General features: G+C 42.7%; 1 protein-coding gene across 1 annotated transcript in view; it reads right to left on the bottom strand.

The window, feature by feature from the left end:
• The window catches only part of znf385b (zinc finger protein 385B), a gene marked incomplete at its 3' end in the record, with an annotated part of 70,559 nt that overhangs the window by 2,371 nt on the left and 44,669 nt on the right, over positions 1-23,519 (bottom strand). Inside the window, exons 5-8 of the mRNA XM_083997316.1 lie at positions 9,436-9,572; positions 9,047-9,157; positions 1,976-2,135; positions 1,478-1,873 (exon numbers count right to left, since the gene is read on the bottom strand). Of these exons, the coding sequence (XP_083853442.1) occupies positions 1,478-1,873; positions 1,976-2,135; positions 9,047-9,157; positions 9,436-9,572 (804 nt within the window). The remainder of the gene's footprint in view (positions 1-1,477; positions 1,874-1,975; positions 2,136-9,046; positions 9,158-9,435; positions 9,573-23,519) is intronic.

Here is a 23,519-nt window from a genome sequence, read left to right as displayed (position 1 = left end):
TTTTTTATTTCATCCCATTAACAAACAGACTCTAGTTTCACTTCATCTCAACCTGCGTGGACTTGAAACTTCCTGCAGATAAATAATCATGTGTATAATCATCCTCAAGTGGTAACACAGTTGAAAGAAACTGTTGAAAACTCTCACTGCTGGTGCATTCAAGGACAACTCCGCTATCCGGATACATTTTTAATTACAAAGTCGACAGAACCCACATCATTATTTCCACTGTGTTCTGGTTTGTTCATTGTTTGTCTCTTTGGTCTGATTTATCTCGTACAACACTGTTCAGCTGCAGTCACTTCTTCTATTTTGGAGCCGAGCGCCACAAAGAGATTTCAAAACAATGTCTGCTCTCAGTTCGTTCACCGCATCACGATTATGTAACTGAGGAGAACTAGGTATGAACCGTGCAGAGGGCTGCTGCACCCCGTACGAGACCCTGTGATTCATTCACTGAGAACGAGCTGCAGGCGAGTTGCAGAGGAGCACTGAGATACGTAATCAATTATGTTATTGATTGTTAATTATGTCATGTTGTGTTATGTTTTGACTTTTTCTCTGTCTATCTCTAACTTTCTCCACCAAATGAATTTAATTTTGTTGGACTTGATCCTTGGGAGCCGGCCGTTTCTTTTGTATCTGTTTGTTTAATCTATGTTTGTTGATCACATAACTACAACTCTCTATTATTTGGTAATGTGTCCTCATCCTGTCTTGCACTATATAAAAAATAATAAATACATTTAATCTAATTTAATTACTTGCATGACCAATTAGATAAATGTAAAAGGGGCAATTAGAAATAAAGCTCTGCCTCTAATTAAGGCTAGATCAGATCAGATCAGATCAGATCAGATCAGATAAGATCAGATAAGATCAGATAAGATAAGATAAGATAAGATAAGATGAAATAAGGAGGTTGAGTCGGTGTTGAGGCTCATACCAAAGGTGAGGTGACAGGTGAGGACCAGGCTTTGTGTAGAGATATTAAGTTCTTTCACAACAATCTCCAGAACAAAGGTGACAAATTTCAATTCCACTAATTTATCGTGGCCATGATAAAACCAACATGGTAACGATTCAGCTTCGAGGCGTTCATCAGAGCACGGAGGAAAATGGAGGTTGTGTCATTGATCAACAGGAACTGACAGGTGAGGAAAACAAGAAAAGTAAATAAATGAATTAGAAAATAAAAAATAAACATCAGCAGCCAAAATAAGTAAAGATTAAAAAAAAAAGTGTTGTCGTTGCTGTTGTTTTTATGTCCTTCCTTTTTGGTTTAACTGTGCATGTATACCGATTTTGATTTTTGTGAAATAAAGTAGGCCTATATATTAAAATAAAAAAAATAAAAAAGAATAAACTGCTTCTGCCTCCTGTATAATTGTGTCATGTGACCAACTGGTTACTGTCCTCTCATCATCATCATCATCATCATCATCATCATCATCATCATCATCATCATCATCATCACCTGCATTATGAGCCTCCAGCTGAGACAGGGAGTTGACGGCAACTTTGCAGAGAGAGCAGTACAGCAGCTTCTTGGCCTTCTCCTCCTCGGACTCCGCTGAGGGAGGTGCATCCTGGGAAGGAGTAGTAGGAGGATGAGGAGCAGGAGCAGGAGCAGGAGCGGGGCATGAAGAGGAGGTGACAGGAAGAGGAGGAGGAGGAGGAGGAGAAGCTTTGGATGAAGAGGAAGAGGAGGACGCGAGGCCCGGAGCAGGGAGAGCGGAGGGAGGACTGGAGGGAGGAGGCTCGCTCCCCGCTCTGCTGGAGGAGGGCGAGGAGGGAGGAGGAGGGGAGGAGGAGGAGGGCAGGAGGAAGGCTTTAAGGGGGGAGGAGGAGTCGGAGATGCTGGGTAAGAATTCTGGAGGGAGGAGAAGAAGGAGAAAGAGGAGAAAATTAAAAACATCCTGTGATACAAAGAACTTCGATCAGTAACAACTTTCAGATTTCACATGAACTCAACCTGTGTGCTGATAGGTGCTGCTGTTGGGGGCGGGGCCTGCCAGGCTAGAGCTGCTCCCATTGGTCTCCGCTGTGATTGACAGCTTGGCCTTGGCCTTGTTCTCCTGAGACTTGAGCTTCTTGGCATGACGACTGCCTCTGTAATGAGCCTCAGCCTGAGACTGAGCGAGAGACACAGAGAGACAGAGCAGAGTGTTTCAGAAACAGAAACTTTAAATGCTCAACATTTATGATATCAACATTTATCAGACATGACTTTATATTTATAAGGTCTTAAACGAGGAAAGCATTCACCAGCTGCTCACCTCAAGGACTATTTTAGAACAAACTCTAAGGTCCATACTCATTCAACCCGTCAAGCTTTAAAGGGATAGTTCAACATTTTGGCAAATTGGCCCATTGCCATAATCGCTATAGTCATAGCAGTAGGTTCATTACCTTTAATTGTAGGTGTAAGCTATTTTCAGTACGGCGGAGCGCAGCAGCAGGCTGCTCAGAGCTACGCTATGGAGGCTAATGGAATTTCTTGGTTTCCCTCATTAAACTCATCAAATTCAACATCCCAAAACTCCACAGCGCTTTTGTAGACAAGTTGTGACCTGCACAACCACCACGCTATGAGATAATGACGGAACGATACGAAACGGAGCCGTTTTCGAGGTAAATACAGGGTAAATACGGAGACTGCTTGCTGAAAAACTGTCCCTGAACGCAACGCGCATCAGCGGTTTTGTATGAATTTACCTCGAAAATGGCTCCGTTTCGTATCGTTCCGTCATTATCTCATAGCGTGGTGGTTGTGCAGCTCACAACTTGTCTACAAAAGCGCTGTGGAGTTTTGGGATTTTGTATTTGATGAGTTTGATGAGGGAAACCAAGAAATTCCCTTAGCCTCCATAGCGTAGCTCTGAGCAGCCTGCTGCTGCGCTCCGCTGTACTAAAAATAGCTTACACCTACAATTAAAGGTAACGAACCTACTGCTATGACTATAGCAATTATGGCAATGGGCCAATTTGCCAAAATGTTGAACTATCCCTTTAAGATCTGCACTCCCCAAAAATAATACGGTACAATAGAGTGGCGAAGTCCCGCACTTCTGTTTCTGGTACATGGGTCCACAAAAGTGAAAAATTATCAATATGAATCAATGGGTAAATAAAAATTATTTTCTGGTCCCGTTTGAATTGTGCCATGTATTTAACATATGTTGTTTGTGATATTTAAAGATAATTTTTCATGCAAAGAAGACAAAGAATTTAGCGCAAAGGATTTTGATAATGTTCGGTTTTGTGTGAGCCCGCTCCGTGAACTATAGCTCTTCTCTGCTCTCGACACATACAGTACAGTATGATATACGTCACCACCCGCACTTGAACTCTGCAACAGACCAAGGGCAGGAGGATAAGAGCATAGAAAGAGGGGGAAGTCATTATAAGTCGGGGCATGTGGAGAGTTGAATCGCTGTGGATGAAGAAGGAAGGGAGGAAAAGGGTGATGGCCTGACGTCACATACGCGTCTTTCTCATTGTGTTTTCTCAACAGCATTTAACTGAACAATGGCACCAGAAACGGTCAAACTCTTGACATGAAAAAATATAATTTAAGCCTATAAACAACATTTGTGTAATCCAAGGCATAACGACTGGGGGATAGGAAAATAATTACTTTCTGTCCATTGAACACCAATCATTTTTCACGCTCCGAAAGGTCCCATGGGGGTCGAGGGGAAGGGGCGGGACTTCGCCACTCTATACGGTACAATACGGTGTCTAATTATGGGACACATATTCCTATTTGGCAAAAAAAAAAAAAAGTTCATCTGTAAAAAGTTACAAAGGATGAAGACACACACTTATACTACTATCCTTTCTTTGTGTAATTTCGTGAAAACTATTTTTTGTTTGTTTATTTGTTCTTTTGTTTCTTTTTATTGTTATTCATATATTTTGCTCATTTATCTCTTTGTGTAATTTCCCTATGATAATTCTTCTTTTATTATTATCATTTATATATTTCTGTTTGTATGTGCTGTTTTCTTTTTTGTATGACATTGTATATTCATTGTTAACTATAGGTGGAGGCATCTCATAAGCTCTTTGAGTTTTCGACTCTTCCAGCACTGTTAATTATCAAATTGTTCTTTTTACTTGTGTTTTAATGTGCAGAATAAATCTGAATCTAAAAAAATATATATATACTGTATATCCATGTATTTATTACACCTTGCATACATAATTACCCATAATGCAACTCGACCAAGTGACATTCAAGTGTGTGTCATGTCAGTGGCGGCCTCTGGCATCAGACTGAGCTGGTGGACAGACTGACGTCAGTTCACACTCACTGGGTCAAAGCCTCACGCCGGGTTCACACCGGACGCCGAAGCGCCGCGAAGCGGAGCGGCCGCGGAAATCGCGCGCGAGCCGCGTCCCTCCAGTTCACACCAGACGCTGATTTCTCCGCGGCGGTCGCGAGCGCCTCTGCTCCTCAGCTGTTGTTTACTCACATTCAGAGCTGTGTTTTTTACATCATGGATAAGTAAATAACCTCATATAATTATAACACCATGTGCTGTGGGTCACACAACTCCCTGTACTTCACTTCCAAGATTAATTTCACGTCCTCCTTTTTTTTTCCACTTTACAACAACTCGTCTCTGCCTCTCTCTCTCTCTTTCCCTGTTTGTTTGTGTGTTTTGACCCCCCCTCATCCTCCCTGCAGCCAGCCCAGTCCGTGTCTCCCTATCCTGTGTGTGTGTTTTCATCTCTCTCGCTCTCTGTTGAGAGTCTGACAAATATAAATACGGTCGCATTTGTCAATCGCTGTATTTTATTTTGAAAAGTGTTTTATTTTGAAAATTGACCGGATTCTCTCGTTGTTTCATGTGTGACTTCCTGCCAAGATTGACGCGATTGCTCGCGGCTCGCGCACAAAATAGAGCAGACGCCGAAACTGGCGCTCCACGGCGCGAGCCGACCGCGGAGGACCGCGACGCTCCGCGTCTAGTCTGAACTACAACACCAGTTAACGAGGGCGCCGAATGGAAGCGGACTCCGCTCCGCGGCTATTCGCGGCGCTTCGGCGTCCGGTGTGAACCCGGCGTGATGTGGCTGCAGCTGAGTATCTGGCTGATGTTGGTTTTGTTTAATCAAATAAAAAGCAGATGCGTATTGATTGCACATGAATGACTCACAAGATTTAGTTAAATCATTTGGAGAGACAGCATTGCTCTTTTTCAAGATAACCTGTGCATGTACAACTAATTTGACACAATGTCTTCTTTTATTTATTTCCTGTGATACATTAATCTGTATCTTAATTCACTATATCCATCTATTGTGGCTGAAAAACTGGACAATGACACTTGTATTGTGGGTGGGTCAGACTGGACTCTAACAAAACTAGGACTGAGCTGTGGTTAAAGAGATTTTTTTTTTTTAAGTTTTCTTTTTGGCATTGTTTTTTTTTTGTTGCTTTTATTATGATACTGAGTAGGCTACTGTACGGCTCGGGATGAGCTTCTTCCTCCAGGCCATCAGACTCCTCACGATACACACTGTGATTTTAACAATTGATTTTGTTTCTGCCCTTTGCCTTCTCCCTCAGCTATTTTTATATTATTTTTTCTCCTGTTTGCAGCAAAGTCAGTTTTTTTAAGAGTTGGATCAGTTTCACATTTCGCTGCAAGTTTTATAACATAACTGTGTACAGTATGTGACGAATAAAGTTCTTGAGTTTTGAATCTAGTGCAGTAAAGAGAGTCAGGAAAGAGAGGGGATCGAACCGGTTACTACAGATATGACAAAGCCTCTCCTCCTCCTCTCTCCTCTCCTCCTCCTCCTCCCCTCTCTCTTCTCATCCTCCTCTTCCTCCTACCCTCACACCTCCCCCCACCCTCTCTCCTCTCCTCTCCTCACTCCTCCCATCTGTCTTCCTCTCCTCTCCTCTCCTCCCCCTCCCCTCTCCTCTCCTCTCATCTGTCCTCCTCTCCTCTCCTCTTCCTCTCCTCCCCTGCCCTCTTCTCTTCTCTCCCCTCCTCTCCTCTCCCTGTCCTCTCCTCTTCTCCCCTCTCATCTGTCCTCCTCTCCTCCCCTCTCCTCTCCTCCTCTCTTTTCCTCCTCCTCCCCTCTCCCCTCCTCCTCTCTCCTCTCCACTCCTCTCCTCTCCTCTCCTCCTATCTGTCCTCCTCTCCTCTCCTCTCCACTCCTCTCCCCTCCTCCTCTCCTCCCATCTCCCCTCATCCTCTCCTCTCCTCTCCTCCTCTCTTTTCCTCCTCCTCCCATCTCCCCTCCTCCTCTCCTCTCCTCTCCTCTCCTCTCCCCTCCTCCTCTCCCTCTCCTCTCCTCTTATCTGTCCTCCTCTAATCTCCTCTTATCTGTCCTCCTCTCTTTTCCTCTCCTCTTATCTGTCCTCCTCTCTTTTCCTCCTCCTCCCCTCCTCCTCTCTTCTCCTCCTCCTCTCCCTCTCCTCTCCTCTTATCTGTCCTCCTCTCCTCTCCTCTTATCTGTCCTCCTCTCTTTTCCTCCTCCTCCCCTCTCCCCTCTCCTCTCCTTTCACCAGCTCAAAAATTAGTCAAAAGTCAAAGCCTGCATGGTGAACGCTCTACCTGGTCACCGTTACCCGCGTTACAGTAACATGTTGTGCGGTGGAGGAGGAGGAGGAGGAGGAGGAGGAGTCGCTCTACAGTCTCTGCACCTGTGGGCGGTGTGAGAACCACCACTATTATGGGATGTATCTGTGTTTTTAGATGTGCTGTAGTGTGAAGCTGTAACACTGTTAAATCTGCTTGTGTTTGGTGTCACCACAGTGTAACGAGCCGCCGGCGTCGCCGTGTCAACACACGGACACAAAACCATCAAGGCTGCGCGTCCTCATGTGGCTCCATGACAACGCAGTGACTCAACTCCTACACAGCTGATCGCACTGGTAGTCCTCTCCTTCTCTCCTCCTCTCCTCCTCCTCTCCTCTCCTCTCCTCTCTTCTCTTCTCTTCTCTTCTCTTCTTTTCTCTTCTCTTCCCCTCTCCTTCTTTCCTCTCCTCTCCTCTCCTCCTTCTCTCCTCCTCTCCTCCTCCTCTCCTCTCCTCTCCTCTCCTTCTCTCCTCCTCTCCTCCTCCTCTCCTCTCCTCTCCTCTCTTCTCTTCTCTTCTCTTCTCTTCTTTTCTCTTCTCTTCCCCTCTCCTTCTTTCCTCTCCTCTCCTCTCCTCCTTTCTCTCCTCTCCTCTCTTCCCCTCTCATCTCCTTCCCTCTCCTCCCCTCTCCTCTCTTCCCCTCTCCTCCTCCTCATCCGCTCCTCTCCTTCCCTCTCCTCCTCTCCTCCTTTCTCTCCTCTCCTCCTCCGCTCCTCCTTTCTCTCCTCTCCTCTTTTCTCTTCCCCTCTCCTTCCCTCCTCTCCTCTCCTCCTCATCCTCTCCTCCTCCACTCCTCATCCTCTCCTCTCCTCCGCATCCTCTCCTCCACTCCCTCCTCCCCTTTCTCCTCCTCTCTTCCCCTCTCCTCCACTCCTCATCCTTTCCTCTTCTCTCCTCTCCTCTCTTCCCCTCTCTTCCCCACTCCTCTCCTCTCCTCTCCTCTCCTCTCCTCTCCTCTCCTCTCCTCTCCTCTCCTCTCCTCTCCTCCACCTCCTCCTCCTCTCCTCTCGTGCATAATTTCACCAGCTCAGACATTAGTCACGTTTGATTGGGCTGTCACTAACGAGGCAGCTTGTTACCTCTGGGTAACTATACTGGAGGTCGGGGTTGCACCTTTGTACTACACACACACACACACACACACACATAAATATAAATATTTACACCTGCTGTGGTTGTTGCTGTGAACGCCTGAATGACAGAATAAAACAACACACTAACAAACTACAACACTGTAAACAATCACACAGCCTGAGCTCCATTATTAGCAGCACTAAGCATCATATTAAAAGTTTTCTCCTCAGCAGCTCCATGCAGACTGAAGAAAGCCCACAGGAAACACAACTACAACAATAACAGTAACAATATTTGTGTAACCAGTGCAGAGACAGATCCAGGACATTTTTTTAGTCGAGCCTTGTCAAGCAAAAGAGAAAATACCCTGCGAGGCTGAGTCATTTTTACTATCATTAAATTTTTTATTTAAACTCAGCAGTGCCATTATCAACAAATAGTGGAAGAAGCTATGCTAATATTAACAAGACAGCTGAATTTGTTGTATGTTAATTTATAATCTGTTTGTTAAAAAACGATTTTAATTAAATTTCCCAGTCCTGAAACCACAAACTTGCACTTTTAATTTGCTAATGAGCTGCCTGTGTTTATAAGCTACAGAGCTGACAGCGCTGTGCAAACATGTTGGGCTTCTTATCTAACATGCAACCGAGGGATGAGTCATTGCAATGGAGCCGTTCATTATTTTTAAGTGGTTTATGAGGAAGTTTTGTTTCTCCATTTTATTCTCTTTGTATGTATTTGGTCTCAGTTTGATCATTTAATGTGTCTCTTTAGTCATTTTGAGTTTCTCTGTGTCGATTTCTAGTTGTTAAGCATTTATTTGTTGTGATTTTCTCTTGGATTTTATGCTTCCATATGGTTCTCTTTATTGATCCCTTTATGCTTAGTACCTCTTACTGTAATGTCTGTGTATGCATTTGTGTCTCTGTGGTCACTTTCTGTTTCTTTGTTGCTTTATGGTTGTTTATCGTCTCTTTTTAGTTGCTTTGCATCACTTTGTGGTCATTTTAATCTCTTTTTAATTCGTTTGGTCTCTTTAGTGTTTCTTTGTAGTCATTATCTGTCTCTTTGTAATTGTTTTCCACATTTGTGGTGATCCTTCATCTCTCTGTTTGCAGTTGTTTTCTCTGTGTCTGAGGTCATTTTGTGTCTTTGTGGCTCTTAGTGGGTCTGATTTTTGTCCAGTAGCTTATTTAAAGTGTTATAATAATCTCATTTATTTTAGATATTAAACTGGTATCCATATTTTTTTTATTTTATCAATTTCCAGAAACCTCTACCCTACTCTGTTTCCTTGAATGTGCTCTGAACATTTCAACCGCAGCCGGACAGATAAGCTGCTCACTGAGGCGTAAAACAACTTACGTCAGAGTTGAACCTCAGTTGGCAGACGTTACAGGAGATGACCTGTTTTTTCTTGGGCACCATGGTAACGCCGAAAGTGTGGTTGATGACGGCCTTCTGCACCGGGTCCATCTGCAGGAGACACATGAGAGGTCAGAGGTCGGCGGCGCTGCTCAGGATGAACGGAGGCTGAACTGTGATGACAGAGTGACAGGTCCCTTTATCGCAGACAGTCCACAGCGCCTACAGCTGCAGCCGCCTGTCACTGTTACTGTCCTTCACACACACACACACACACACACACACACACACACACACACACACACACACACACACACACACACACACACACACACACACACACACACACACACACACACACACACACACACACAGACGAACACACACACCGTGTTGAAGTTTGGAAACAGTCCAACTGGCGACGTCGTCTCCACAGGGAAGGACAGGAACGGCTTCATCATCACTGAGGGGCCAGTGGCGCCAATCAACCCCGGTAACGCCCCGCCTACCGCTCCGCACCCACTTCCTGCAAACACAAAGGGGAGAAGGGGGGGGGGGGGGGGGGGGGCAGTTTAAATTATTGATTTCTAATAACTGAGTAATGACACCTCTATTGATTGGAGCACTCTCCAGCTCCCAGACTGCCAAAATGTCGTTTTAATTTGGCCGAACATTCAGACCTGGAAAATAATTTACAGGGTCACAATGATGTTACAGAGAAGTCTTTTTCTTCATATCAAAATGCATATTGATAACAAATATAAAACATAGCGTCAGACATACAAATGAGAAATAAGAGTAGGCACAATAGCAAAAAAAAACAAAAAAAACACACAAAATAAACCCCCCTCCCCCTGCCACCACCCTAGAACCTAAAGCTATCAGACTAGGTGACTAGATCCGTAGTTTTCCTGCCACCGAAACCCATAGATCATCCAGTCACACGAGCAGTAAGAAATGTGAGAATCCAATTGTTCACTGAAAGCTTATCGGGGTGTTTCCACCTCATAGCTACTAATTTCTTAGCTGCAGTGAGGCCAGCAAGAAAAAGTCTTTTCCGGTGCCCAGGTGTCGACAACTGAGATAAATCATTCAGGAGTAAAAAGTTACCAACACCAGAATAGTCAAAGAAAATATATCTGATAGACACAGACTGTTTTTTTTTAAATATCACCCCTACCTGGGACAGGTAGAAGGGGCGGGGCAAGCAGTGGTTCATTTGCATTTAAAGGGACAGGCACTGAAACCAGCCGTTCTGAACAGGGCTGTTTTGAGAGTACAGTATGAAAAGAGCTGTGATGTTTGATCCTTGGAGTATTTTGACCAAAGCATGTCACACTGACATGTCTTTAAGACACCTGGGAACTATTTTAATTTGTGGAAAAGGGGCATAATATGTCTCCTTTAAATGCAGTCTTCTTGGGGTCAGGTAAACTAATTCAGGTGGATGAGTTGGTGATTTGGATTACGTGACGTCAGCAAAATGTCAGACCAGGCTGTGTCCCAATCAAAATCCGGTCTAAGTCCTGGAAATTCACTTCTCCACTGTTTGTCTAAGAGCAGGTCCTTGTAAGAGGACGTCTAACCGTCTAACCATCTAACCATCTAACCCAGAACAAGTAGAGACAAAGCCCCTGGAAGTTCCTCTGTTTGTAATGAGTTTGTAAAAGGAGTGTTGTTTGTTTCAATGACGGACCCCACGGGACTTCTTCTGTTTCTTTAAGCAGCGACAGCACTTCACTAAGTCAGCACTTGACACCCCCTCCTCCTCCCTCCTCACCCGTTCTGGCAGATATCACAGCTCACAAACACTTTGTGTAGCAGCTAAGAGTCTTTCTATTCTTGATTTAGGAATTTTCACCCACTCGTCCAGCACATCACTTCAAGTTCGGAGATTATTTTTAGGAGACGTCTTGCACACGCAGCATGTTTAAGATCTTCCTGCGGATGTCAACGCAGTGATGTTCGCATAGTCAGAGGACTGGCGGGGGTCGATCCAAAAAGCTCCAGCTTCTGTTTCTGGACGTAGATGATCGGTCTACTTTGGATCACTATCCTGTTGCACACGTCAGGCTCTTTTCACCGTCACTTTCTTAAATGACTGCAGGACATTTCCATCCAGATTTTATTGGATGGAGAGGGGAGGGGGGGGGGTATCCAGTCTGTCCCTCCATCCAATACCGTATGAGTTTTTGTGCCACTGGCTGCTGAACAACCCCAAAGCAGAATATTTCCACTCCCACGCAAAACAGTTGGCAGTTACTTAGTCGTGAGTTTGTAACTATTGAAACTGATTTCGTGCATGAGCTCAGTCAATTTAGTGTCTGTCCTGCAGGGTTTGTACAGTACATACTTTTCACTATAAAAAATCAACTAAATATTTAATGTGCCCAGTGTATGAAAGTAAATGGATTTGTAGAGTTAAAGTAAATCTCAAAAATCGTTTCTGCTTTCACAGTCTCGTCTTTAAAATGGTAAAAGATCAGGAAAAACCTTGAGTTATTACAGTAATTTTCCCTTCATGGTATTCAAAGACAGTATAAGAGCAGCTCGGACTATAATCACACTATATCAATAAAGATGAACCTAAATCAGCAGTTGCATGTAACATGAGAAGAACCATGTACATCAAAACAGTGTAGTTTGATTTGGCTAAATTCGTAAAAATTAGCTATACCACAGTGTCATCGTCTTCTAAGTCTCTAATTAAAACACATTTCTTTTGTTTAGCATTTCCTGATTTTATCTGAGTTGCTCATTTCCTCGGTTTCCCAACGTCTTTTACCTGTTTGTTTCTATACAGCCCTGCCAGTTTTATTGTATTATCGTATTTTAATGTTTAATGTTTGTTAAGCACTTTGTACTTTCATTTGATAAGTGCTCTATAAGTTATAACGTTTATTATATATGTATATACTTATTGATACAGGGTCACAGACAGGGGGAGTGGAGCCAGCAGCTGACACAAGGTGAGGGCAGGTTACTCACACACTCGCCTACTGTACAGTCGCCAGTTAAACTAATGTGCAGGATTTAGGAGGGAGGAAGGAGAACATGTGAAACCCCACACAGAAACCTTCTTGCTGTGAGGCAACACTGCTTAAACTGCACCACCATGTTCAATTAAATTATTTAAAAATGTCTCTAATGATGCCAACTCTGCAGCCATTTTTCCACCAGTGTGTTGATACCTCTGTGGTTAATTGCTTAAGGCAAGTTTTAATGAATTATATTCACTTAGCAGAGGATTTTATCCAAACAAACATAGAGGGAACTTTTCCCAATACACTTCATATTCAAAGCCATTATAATACAACATGAACATGAATAAAACCTACTTTTAACGTCTGAGCTTAATCGGCTGTACTGTACACAACTGAGGCCTCTGAGCTAAGAGATTCACTCGTAACTATACGAGCGTGAATCTTAACAAAGATGTTTCAGAGTGACACAGACTCTTCTTGGCAAAGTCGTCGCAGAACAAATGGAGGAAATCCATCCTTGTCTCATGTTTATTTCATTTCAACCTGGAGACCTGAGCAGCTGATCTCATCCACTTGACACTGACAACATGAAGAACATATGGAGCTGCAGCTGCTGCGGGCGGAGAGAGACAATAATATAGGGAGGAGGAGAGAAGGTGAATGAGCAGCAGCAGCAGCTATAATGAGTCCATGTGTCCAGTTGCCACAGGGGCAGGAAGAGCTGCTCTGTGCACTTTAACTCTCCTTCGTCTCCTTTTAAAGAGCCACAAACTGATTTTACTCAGGTGTTTACAGTGGGACCCAAGGCGACTACAGCGAGCGAGGATCACAGTGCAGAAATTAAACCACATTAATGTATCACAGAGGAAAACCTGCAGCGACACTTAAAAGAAACGTGTCTGAAGTGAAATTAAGGAATAAAAACAAATTAAAATCCAACAAGAGTAGAATCAAGATGTTGTTTTTGAGTCACTCATGTGGGAAGTTCAGGAATAATATGGTTTGGAGTCTTAAGTCTGAGCCCAAATTGAAGCCAGTGACATATATGAGGAGGTGTTTCATACAAAAACATCACCTACAGTGAGCAGGAATAGATCTGACAGAAGAAATGCATTTCTTCTGTCAGTGTACGTTTATAGTTACGGCTTATAGAAATCCTGCAGTGAATTATTTCATAACAACAGAGCGTGGGCGGAAACAGTGAGAGCAACTGAATCAGCCCTGACAGAGGAGGAAGGAGGAGGAGGAGGGAGGAGGGAGGAGGAAGAGGAGGAGATGTTCAGGTCTTATTGATTTTGTCCATCTGTTGAATTAAGCAAACCACCCAAATCAATTCTTAATGTCTATTAATTATGTTGTCTTATAATGGATTAAGATTTACTGGCATCCGTTTTGAATGCACTTCCAGCCCTTTGCAATTGCACTAACCGATCGTAATGCATATTAAATGAAATCTAACCTGATTTAAAGCAGAAGTGAGTGATCCGGTCGTTTTCGCTAATGCTGCGTTCCAGGCAGGCTTTTGAAATCGTAAATTACAGCTTCAAGTCACAACTTACGACTTTGTAGCGTTCCAGGCAACCCACTCGTGTTTTTCCGACCTGTTTTACCGGTGAAAGTCACTATAACGGCCACTCGTAACTTCCGACCGGTGAACTCGTACCAGATCGAACTGGTACCACTTCACGGTCGGAAAAATACGAGTTTCCTTGAACGCACCATAACAGTCCTCGTCGCTACGTCGCCACATTCACGGCGTTCCTTGGCTGCACACACAGCCCTGCATGCCGTTCTCTCTCCTCATTGGATAAAAACTGTAGGATACGATAAATGTTTTCTCTTCGGCTCAGAGCAGAGCAGAGGGACTGAGAGACCCGTGATTCAGACCAAACACTCTATGTAAGTGATTGCTGTCGGAAGATATAACTATTTAAGACTTATATTAACACAAATATATCACTCACTTCTGCTTTAATAAGATATAAATTATTCCGACCTGATTTTAAGTGCACTTATAACCATTTAAACCATTTTAATCACACTGTAACCCAGTTTGAAAACCTTTTAAATCATCCTCACTCATTCAGTATTTACTGTAACTCAAACAAGACCATTTTAAATCCTTAATGACATTGCACTTTATTTCCAGATGTTCCTGTTTTAGCTGATCTGTACTCCCTTATTTTAATATCACATTATTGTTAAAAACATTTTTTTTTTATTGTAAATGTTTTTGTCACTTCAGTTTCTTGACACTTTTAGGATTTTATTGTGTTTTTGTGATCTGAGAATTTAATGTAAACTCAACATTGCTGTTTCTTGTGTCTACAGGACCTTACATATACCTGGCGTCTCAACCTCACTGTATTTCCAAGTAAATGTTGAGTAAATGAATGAATGAATGAATGAATGAATGAATCTCACTCAAACTCATTGCGTAAACATTACAACCCATACTTGTACATTTTAATTACACTACAACCCATTTTAAATTCATTATAACCCGGTCTGTGTGCACCATCACCAAGTCCAGCTCATTTAAACTGTGGTGTCATGCATTCAACCCCATTACAAAACCACTATTATAACTCACTCTAACTGCCCTATGATGGATTGTCATCGAGTCTAAACGCACATAATACAATAAATACTACTACTACTTAAATAAATACATAATAATCTACTGTACTCTATTCTAAATGCACTGTAACCCCTCTATAAATAGCTGTAAATACCTTCTCATCTTTTCTAACTGTATTCAATCTAAATCCTTTGCAGATGAGGATGGCAGTTTTATTTTCTTATCTAAATACACTGGATTGAGAGCTTTGGTTTTAACGAGTATCCAAGCCAGACCCGACCAGACCGGGTCAGGCCAGGCCAGTTCCTGGGCAGCTGCAGTGTTTTCAGACTGACGTTAGGCTAGCTGTGGATTAGCCGTGTGTCACGCTGCCACTCTGTGAGTTTGCCCTCGTATAGCAGAGCTGTGAGTCAGTGTCTGTATTTATCACGACAGCTCTTTATCAAGTTCAGAACAACATGACACAACAGGACGCTGTAATCAAACACATGTAGCCGGACACACGACGGCCCAGATCAGTGACTGGATCAGCTGTCATTGGCTGGAAGATTATTTATGATAGTAAATACAGATTAGAGTCTATTTTTAAAGGTGGTGTGATGTGTCAGCTCCGTGGGGTCTGCCAAAATAAAAGCCTGGCCCTTCAAATAATACACTGGAGATGTATTATTATACTATCGCTGCAAAGATGTAATGGTTCCTATTCATACCCTGTATGAAACTTGATCTTTACCCTACTACATCTGTTGAAGTTAAAGTGCAAACAAATTAACACACAGCATTAAATTACTCTTACTCTAAATTATAAGATGAATAGGATGAGTTCACATTTAGCATTAGTACTTAAAAGTATGCTGAGTTTTCAAAAAGGGTGTGGTTGACAGTTTAAGGAAATAAGGAACGATCTCAAAACTGATTCAGAAAAATATATGAGAAGATAAATTTAAATGTTAGTCTGCAGCAGTTTGTTCAGTCACCTAACAATTTCTATTGCACATTTATAATTTGTAAGCATCACCTCCATGTTCAGCATTATATCCTCCTGGACAGAGAAACCCTGACAATGTCCTCAAAGATAACTGAAACCATCGCAAGAAGGATCCACCTTTAAAAAAAACCCTACAACCTTCTGGAAAATGATTGAAATCATCTCAAGGATCATCCAAACCACCTTAAAACCTCCACAACCTCCTGAAGGACCACTAACAAAACTAAAACAAACTGACTGACCTTCATGGAGGAGGACTGGAGCCGCTGAAAGAAGCCCTCAAACATCAAGAACCACTGAAGCTCCTTCAAGCAACCTAATAAAACTTTCACCATGACCCTTTGTACTAGAATCAAACTAGTTATGTGCCCATGGCTGAAGGCAAAAGTGTGACCAAAAACAAAACAAAACACACCTGAGGAGAGGGCAAAATGTCTTGCTTCATCACAGGTGCAACATGAGAAGTCATTTGAAGAACTTCCTCCACTTTGTTCCTACCCTGAACATTTGAAAAGTGACAGATGTTCTTATACTTTCTTCTGCACAGCTGCTCAATTGTTATGTGAAGTGGAAACGCTGATCGTCTTATGTTGAAGAGTTACAACTAGCTCAGCTCTGATATCAGAAAGGTATGGCGTGGTGTGAGCTGGTAAAACATGTACAGTACGAGATGAGAAGCACCTTTAAAACCTCTTCATTGACCATTTAAACCTCCTTTAAAACACCTTCAAACTCTTGAGGGACAACATGACTCATCAACAAACACTACAACCATCTCAGTAACCCATAATACATCCAAAAGGTCAACTCAAATACGCCGGATACTTTTCTCAGAGACGCATCCAAAAGCATTCTTGTCTCCAGACTCGTGAACATCTTCTAACACGCTCATCGTGGGACAATCGAAGCCTTACGACCTTCTTCGGCCGACATCTGAAACCATCTCGGAGGCCGTTAAAACTTTTTTATGCACCCGGAGAATCTGCTCAAGGACGGTTCAAACCAGCCCAAGGACCCTGGGACATCCTGGAGGATACTATTTGAGTCTCCTCAAGGACCACTTAAGCCGTTACAAACCCTGTCTGTCAGGCCGCCTCAACACTGTCTGACCTTTTTCTCCCCGTGTCAGCGATTCGACGTCCATCAACACCACACCCAAATATCTGGCGATTTTACTCTGGAATTTCCTAATAATTTCTTCTTCTTTTTTTTTTTTTTTTTTTGCATGGGTGTACAACATACTACCAGCTGTTATATTTAGTCTGCATGTAGTGTTGAGCTCCTGTTTCCTTTACTATCCATATGAATTGAAGATATTTTTCAGTATGTGTATGTATGATGGACGGCGTGGTGACAGAGTCGTCTTAATTCTGTCCTTCTGCCCTCTGAGGTCTGGTTACAACATGCACACACACACATATATACGTGCACACACACATACACACTCACAGTAACCCTTCTCTCTTACAGTAAGTTGCTGTTCTAAGAAGCTGCTATAAATACTGATGCACATCTGCTGCTGCCTTCACATGGGAAGTATGTAAACCAGTATCAGGACTGGCCAACAATGAAGCAACGAGCCAAACGGTGTTATTTCAAGCTGCTGGTGATTGGTCAAAAGATCTGTTGAAGGCGGTTGTAAATAAAGTCTTTTGGTGGAAAATGTATCCCTGTTTCCATCTGCAGGGAGAAATAAATGCAGAACAGCAGTCCGCTACTGGAACTGGAACTGACTGGTTTAGATTGGCTGATACTGGAGCTAAACCAGGGAGGGGGTAGTAGGTTTGTTTGTATCCACAAGTTTCCGAACGTCAAAATCGGAAGCCGGTTTTGCTCTTCCGGTGGAATTGCGCATGGATCTACAGTATTAATGCTGGCTTTTAACCAGAGCCAGCCCAAGGCATAAGCAAACTCAGCACCTGCTTAGGGGCCCCGAAGAGCAATCAACTTTATTAAAGGGAAAGTTCACCCAAAATTCAGATTTTTTTTTTTTTTTCAGCATGTCGACTAAGGGCTGGGAGAAGTTTCAGAGTCCTCCGTGCCTTCTCGGAGTTACAGCGGGGCTCCGTGCAGCACTGCATGTCCATATGACGGTTGAGAATGGGGCTCACTTTTCTTCGTTCAAAAAGACCCCAAAAGACACCAAAAAAACATCCAAATACCTCCATAGTGCTCGTCTGTAATGTCCCTCTTGTATTGAAGCCCCGACATGAGAAATTGTTCCGAAAAAAATTAAATAAATCTGTATTTTAAGCTTGTTTGTAGTGGAAGCTCCCAGCACTACTCTTCCTGGTCCGTCCAAATCTTGCACGATTTGCACTGACGCCGGCGCAAATCGCGCGAGATTTGGAAGGACCTGGAAGAGTAGTGCTCCCAGCCCTTAGTCGACATGAGGGTGAGTAGATAATGAGTGAAATTTGAATTTTGGGTGAACTATCCCTTTAAATCTATAATGCGTAACTGCGAAATCCTGTGTATTTGACAAAAACCCTTAATTTTTGTGGTTGCACTTTAAGTTGTTTCCATAAAATTGTGCTTAGGGCCCCATGGAGGCTCGGGCCGGCCCTGCTTTAATGGATGTCCATTTGTGTGATATCCATTGTTAAAAGCTGACATGATGATCCATGCGTTTTACAGTTTTTCAATGAAAAAAAAAAAAAAATCTAAAAACCTATGCATTTACCGCAACGACTGAAACTATGGAAACGTAAACATTCAATTCCACTGGAAGAGCAAAACCATCTTTAAAATAGGGTGGATACGAACAGCAGAGACACGCCCCTGTCAATATCTTTGGGAGGACAAAACTGTCCCCGCTGATATTTGAGGAAACTTGCTCGCACTACACGAGGAGTGAAGTAACCAGATGTTGTGTTTCCATGACAATGCTAGCATTAGCATTTGCTTGACTGAGAGGGGCGGGGGCCTGTCTGGACCAATAGAGGTCTGGAAGCTGTAACATCATGTAGAAATGTCACACACCACTGACAACTGGTGATAAAGTAAGAGCAGATCAGAGTACAGTCAGTCATCAGTGTCAGACTAGTATGACAGCATGTTGACGCCATCAACAAAATAAGCCGGAAAACAGAGAGGAGACATTTCCAAGTTTAAGATCTTTAAAAATTTGAAGCTGTAATTTGCAAATTTAGGGGGGAATAAAACATGGATACTGGGGCATCGTACAGCTCATTGGGTTGAGCAGGCACCTCATGTACAGAGGCTACAGTCCTTCTCCCCATTTCCTGTCTCTTTACTGTCCTGTCAGGCAAAAAAATAAAAAAAATACTTGTATACTGTCTGATGTTATAGATCCAAAATTTTGGGGGAAAAACTCAAAAATGTGTTTGTTTTTAAATCAGGGAAGGAAATGTATCCCTAGACTGGATAGGATGGATAAAGTGAGAAGGGCACATAGTACTGAATGAACTGCAGCTATAAGACAAAATAAACTTCTATCCAACCTTGTAAGGTGAAGACATGAGAAAAAAGAACACATTTTCTAGTTTTTAATTCTTAAGTTTGCAACTTTAAACTTTAACCCTTATCAAACTTGGAAATGTAAATTATCGGTGTAAAACTCTTGTGGCAAATCTACAACAGAATTTCACCTGTTTAAATGTTTTAAATGTTAAATAATGTCACCTGTTTAAACGCGTGTGACGAGGCCTTAAATTAAGACGGGCCACATATCTCAGTTTAAACATTTGACAGGATCAACACTTCTCTCCTGGTTGGGATTTACTGACATCATTGGGATTAAACCGTCTATAAATTGATCCTAAACCTGTTTTTAAGCGGCAGGATTTCCTGGTGGTCAGTCAGGGTGGTTTTCTCTGCAGCGGTCAGATTTATGAAGCGGCTGCAGCCAAGGTCATCCGTGGCATTCACACCCTGCACACACACACACATAAATTCTCACACACACACAATGCTCAGAAGCTCATATGATGAAGACGTGATAAGGAAAATCTCTCACAGTGTCCTGCGGTCCTGTTAGATCGACCCTGTAACTGATCTGACCTGCAGAGCCTCTGTGTCATCTGCTACAAACCAAGTGGGTGTGGTTACCAGGAAGTGGTTGACATTTAATCACACTGGCATGCACATCCAAATGGGGCTAATTTAGTTGCATAAAACTTTTTCAGTTAGTTTCAGAGAGTGAAAAACAGCATCTGTGATGCTTCCTGCAGGCTGAAAACTTGTGTGGGTGGTCGGCAGATTTTTGATTAAGTGTTTTTAGTCTTTTTCTCAACAGAAATGCAAAAAAAAAAAAAAAAAAAAAAATGTCCTCTGGGTCAGCTTGCTTTTCATGAGTGAGAATTAAATGCTTTTTTTCTGTTGTACATGCAAATAAACTGAATAGCTTTTGATTTTAGACTGTTAATGGGGCAAAAACTAGACAATTAAATACACTGCGTTTGAGTCTGACAAATTTAAAAATGCATTTTTCACGTTTCATACACAAAATATTTGATTATTAGTGAAAATAATTAACAGATTTGTGGATAGTGAAAATTATAAATGACAGAAAACAAGTTTAAGTTTTGGAAATGAAAAAAAGAGGAGTTTAAAAAAAATGACTCTTTCTGGTTGAATATGTGTGATCAGGTGGACTGTCATAAACTGAATTAAAGTCTGGACTCACTGGAGAGTATAATAGTAGCATGGCACACACACACACACACACACACACACACACACACACACACACACACACACACACACACACACACACACACACACACACCACATATGTCAGTGTAATTAAAAGCTAGTGCCCCAGCAACCAATTGGCTATTAACAACTCATCTTTCAATCTCCCTGCGTGTGTGTTGAAGCTGATATGAAAGTGTCTCAGTCATTCAGTGTGTTTGTGAATGACTGAGATGCTTCGATGTCCTGCCGGCACCAAGTCAGTTAATCATCACGGCTTTCCTATTGTCACACAAACACAAACACACACACACACAACACTGATGATCAACGCTGCTGATCAATAACAAGCCGCGATGACAGCTCTGACCTAAAGAGCCGGGACGTCGAGAACAGAAACAAGACATCGTTGTGTGATTATCAGCCGCGATGCAACGTCCAACTTTTACACTTCTGCACCGACAGACAGTTGTTAAACTACAAATCCATCTCTTGTATAAATCGTGTGAATCTGTTGTCACTTTAGCGCTTCAGAGGCTGCAACTGGTCCTCATTAATCATAAATAACGACAAACTGACAGGAAGGATGCATAAAAGGTGACCTGCGGTTTAGCTTTTTTGAATTTGTAGTGGAACATTTTCCATTCACATTTCTATTGCCATACATCACACTAGAAAAAATAGAAAAAGTCATAAGTGCTGTCGCAGCTGTTTGACTCGGTGCATTTGAGCTGGTGTGAAAGCTGCCGCCTGAGAGCGCCCACAAAACATCTGATGAGGTACATTTGAGGGCTGAAAGCAAATCAGCTCAACCACAAAAAAAAAAACTTTTAAATCCATCTTTCAGCTCTGAACTGTCAAGAAAACCATCTGTGTAGCTATAGAGCTGCACAGGTAATTGCAACCTCATCAAAATCGCAATATGGTCAACTGCAATAATCCAAATCCCATGAGCAGCAATTTTTTTTTTTTTTGGATAAAGGTAAAATGTGTCACATTATTGTTGTTCACTTTATGCAAGTCAAGTCAAATTCTATTTGTAGAGCACATTTAAAATGACCAAAGTCATCAAAGTGCTGTACAGGTAGAAAGTTAAAACAATACAGAAAGCAATACAACACAATTATACAATTTTACAAACATGCATGCACGTATACATGCATAGATTGGGACAAAACAAAAGCAAAAAGCAGGAAGGGCTCTGCCTCAACCTGAGTTCAATGCCATGTCAGAATAAATGGGTCTTGAGAGAAGACTTAAACACCTCTACGGTCTGGGCCGATCCTATAAAGCCTGCCACACACATAAAGATAATCGGGCTGATTTTGCCCCGATTTTCCCCCTTCCGACCACGGACAGACACCGCCCGATTATCTTAAGGTCTTAAGATTATCTTATAAGATTCTCTTGTAGTGTGTGGTGTGTTAAGAGTCAAAATTCCCCCGACAATCGGCTCGGAAAACGTTCGGCACCGATAATCGTAAGTATTAAACATGTTCAATATTTACGATTATCGGGGCCGACTTCGGTGGCCGTTTCAATCAAAAGTCATCTTGTGTGTGGAGAGCCGGTGTTGTGCGGAGAAGCGCCTGCTTGCCGAGCTCTGCATGCTGCTCGCGGCAACAAGCCACTTCTCCACACAGGACCGGCAACCGCACAGAGAGCCACAGTGCAGCCCTGGCATTACATGAGGTTCACACAGACATTCACGCACACGGGAGGTTTCCTGATAGCTGATAGCAAAGACAGTAGCGCTCGTAGCCGGCAACAGCCGGCAATACAGCAGCCATGTTTAAACGATCATGTGACCGCCGCTCACAGCCCGTCATGTGACAGCACGGGTCCCTATTGGACAGCCGCTTGACTGCTCGGCGTCCGGAGCCACAGACACACACAGATGGGATCGTTGTAAAGGCTGAAGTGTCCCGCTTTCATTAAAAAAAAAAATTACGTCGCTCTCATTGTCCATTCCGGAAATAGACCCGAAAGAGTAGCTACAACGACACCCCTGGTATCGCTGCTGATGCCGGATTGTTTTCTGACCAGAGGGTCAAGATTCTGAAAAATCTTAATGTGTGTGGTGTGCTGTGTTTGGAATATCGCAGCACACCACACACAATACGATCAAAACTGTTCAATCACAGATTTTTTATCTTCATGTGTGGGGTCTCTCACAGATAATAAATCGGTTGAGATTTATAAAATCTTTATGTGTGTGGCAGGCTTAAGTGAAAGGGCAGGCTATTCCAGAGCCTCGGGGCGGCCACACTAAAGGCTCGGTCGCCTCTGGTCCTGAGCCTGGTTTGTGGGACTATTAAGCAGCAGTTGACTCACTAAACTCAGTGATTTTGTTGGAACATAAAAAGGTAAAAGGTCGGATAAATACCGGGGCGCCAATCCATGACGGGCTTTAAAAACTAACAATAAAATTAATTCTAAGATGCACCAGAAGCCAGTGGAGTAAAGCCAGTGATTGGAGTGATGTGGTCGCGTTTACGTGTAGCTACCAGTGAGGAGGCGGGCAGCTGAGTCTTGAACAAGCTGTAGGTGATGGAGCAGTGACTGGTCAATAACATAAGTTGCTATAGAGACGCCCTGGCCAACCAGTTATTACCTATCCTCAAGACATAAAGCGACATGTTCATTTCAATTTTATATATATTTTGTTTTCAAAGTGAAAATTAAAAGCAACTGAAATAAATCAACATTATGTTTTTTTTTTTTTTTGCATGTCACACAGTCCCATTTGTAGCTCATAGTATTTCATTACCATGGCAACAGGTATGCATGTGTCCAACACACTTATTGTACAAACTAAGTGAGAGAAATGTAATAAAAGCTTTCCTCCCCATAACACCACAGTGTATCTGGTCTCAACACTATTTATACACCGATCGGCCCGGTGACAGTCGTCAGTAATCAGTGATTTCTTCTGTGTGTGTGTGACACCACAGGATAAATATACTCATTAGCTGCTGTCTGTCATTATTACACATGAGCTCATGTTTACAGCTCCAGCTTCATTTGTTATAAAGTCAAAGCCGGACGATCAGACGTAAAAGAGACAACCACAGATCTTTAACCTTGGTTCAGTGACAAAATAACCGCAGGAGACAAAGACCCTGCTTCTCAAATAACCTGCTACACAAACCACACGCGTAAACACACACACACACATGCACCATCACTTTGTTTGGACGGCACCAAACGGGCTGAGTGTGAAATGTGGTTAAGTATTAATCTATAATGGTGTCACTGTTCACT

The sequence above is a fragment of the Trachurus trachurus genome, assembly GCF_905171665.1.
Source record: "Trachurus trachurus genome assembly, chromosome: 21".
NCBI classification, from domain to species: Eukaryota; Metazoa; Chordata; class Actinopteri; order Carangiformes; family Carangidae; genus Trachurus; species Trachurus trachurus.
The sequence above is the reverse complement of the archived record's forward strand: the minus strand, read 5'-3'. Positions and strand labels throughout refer to the sequence as shown.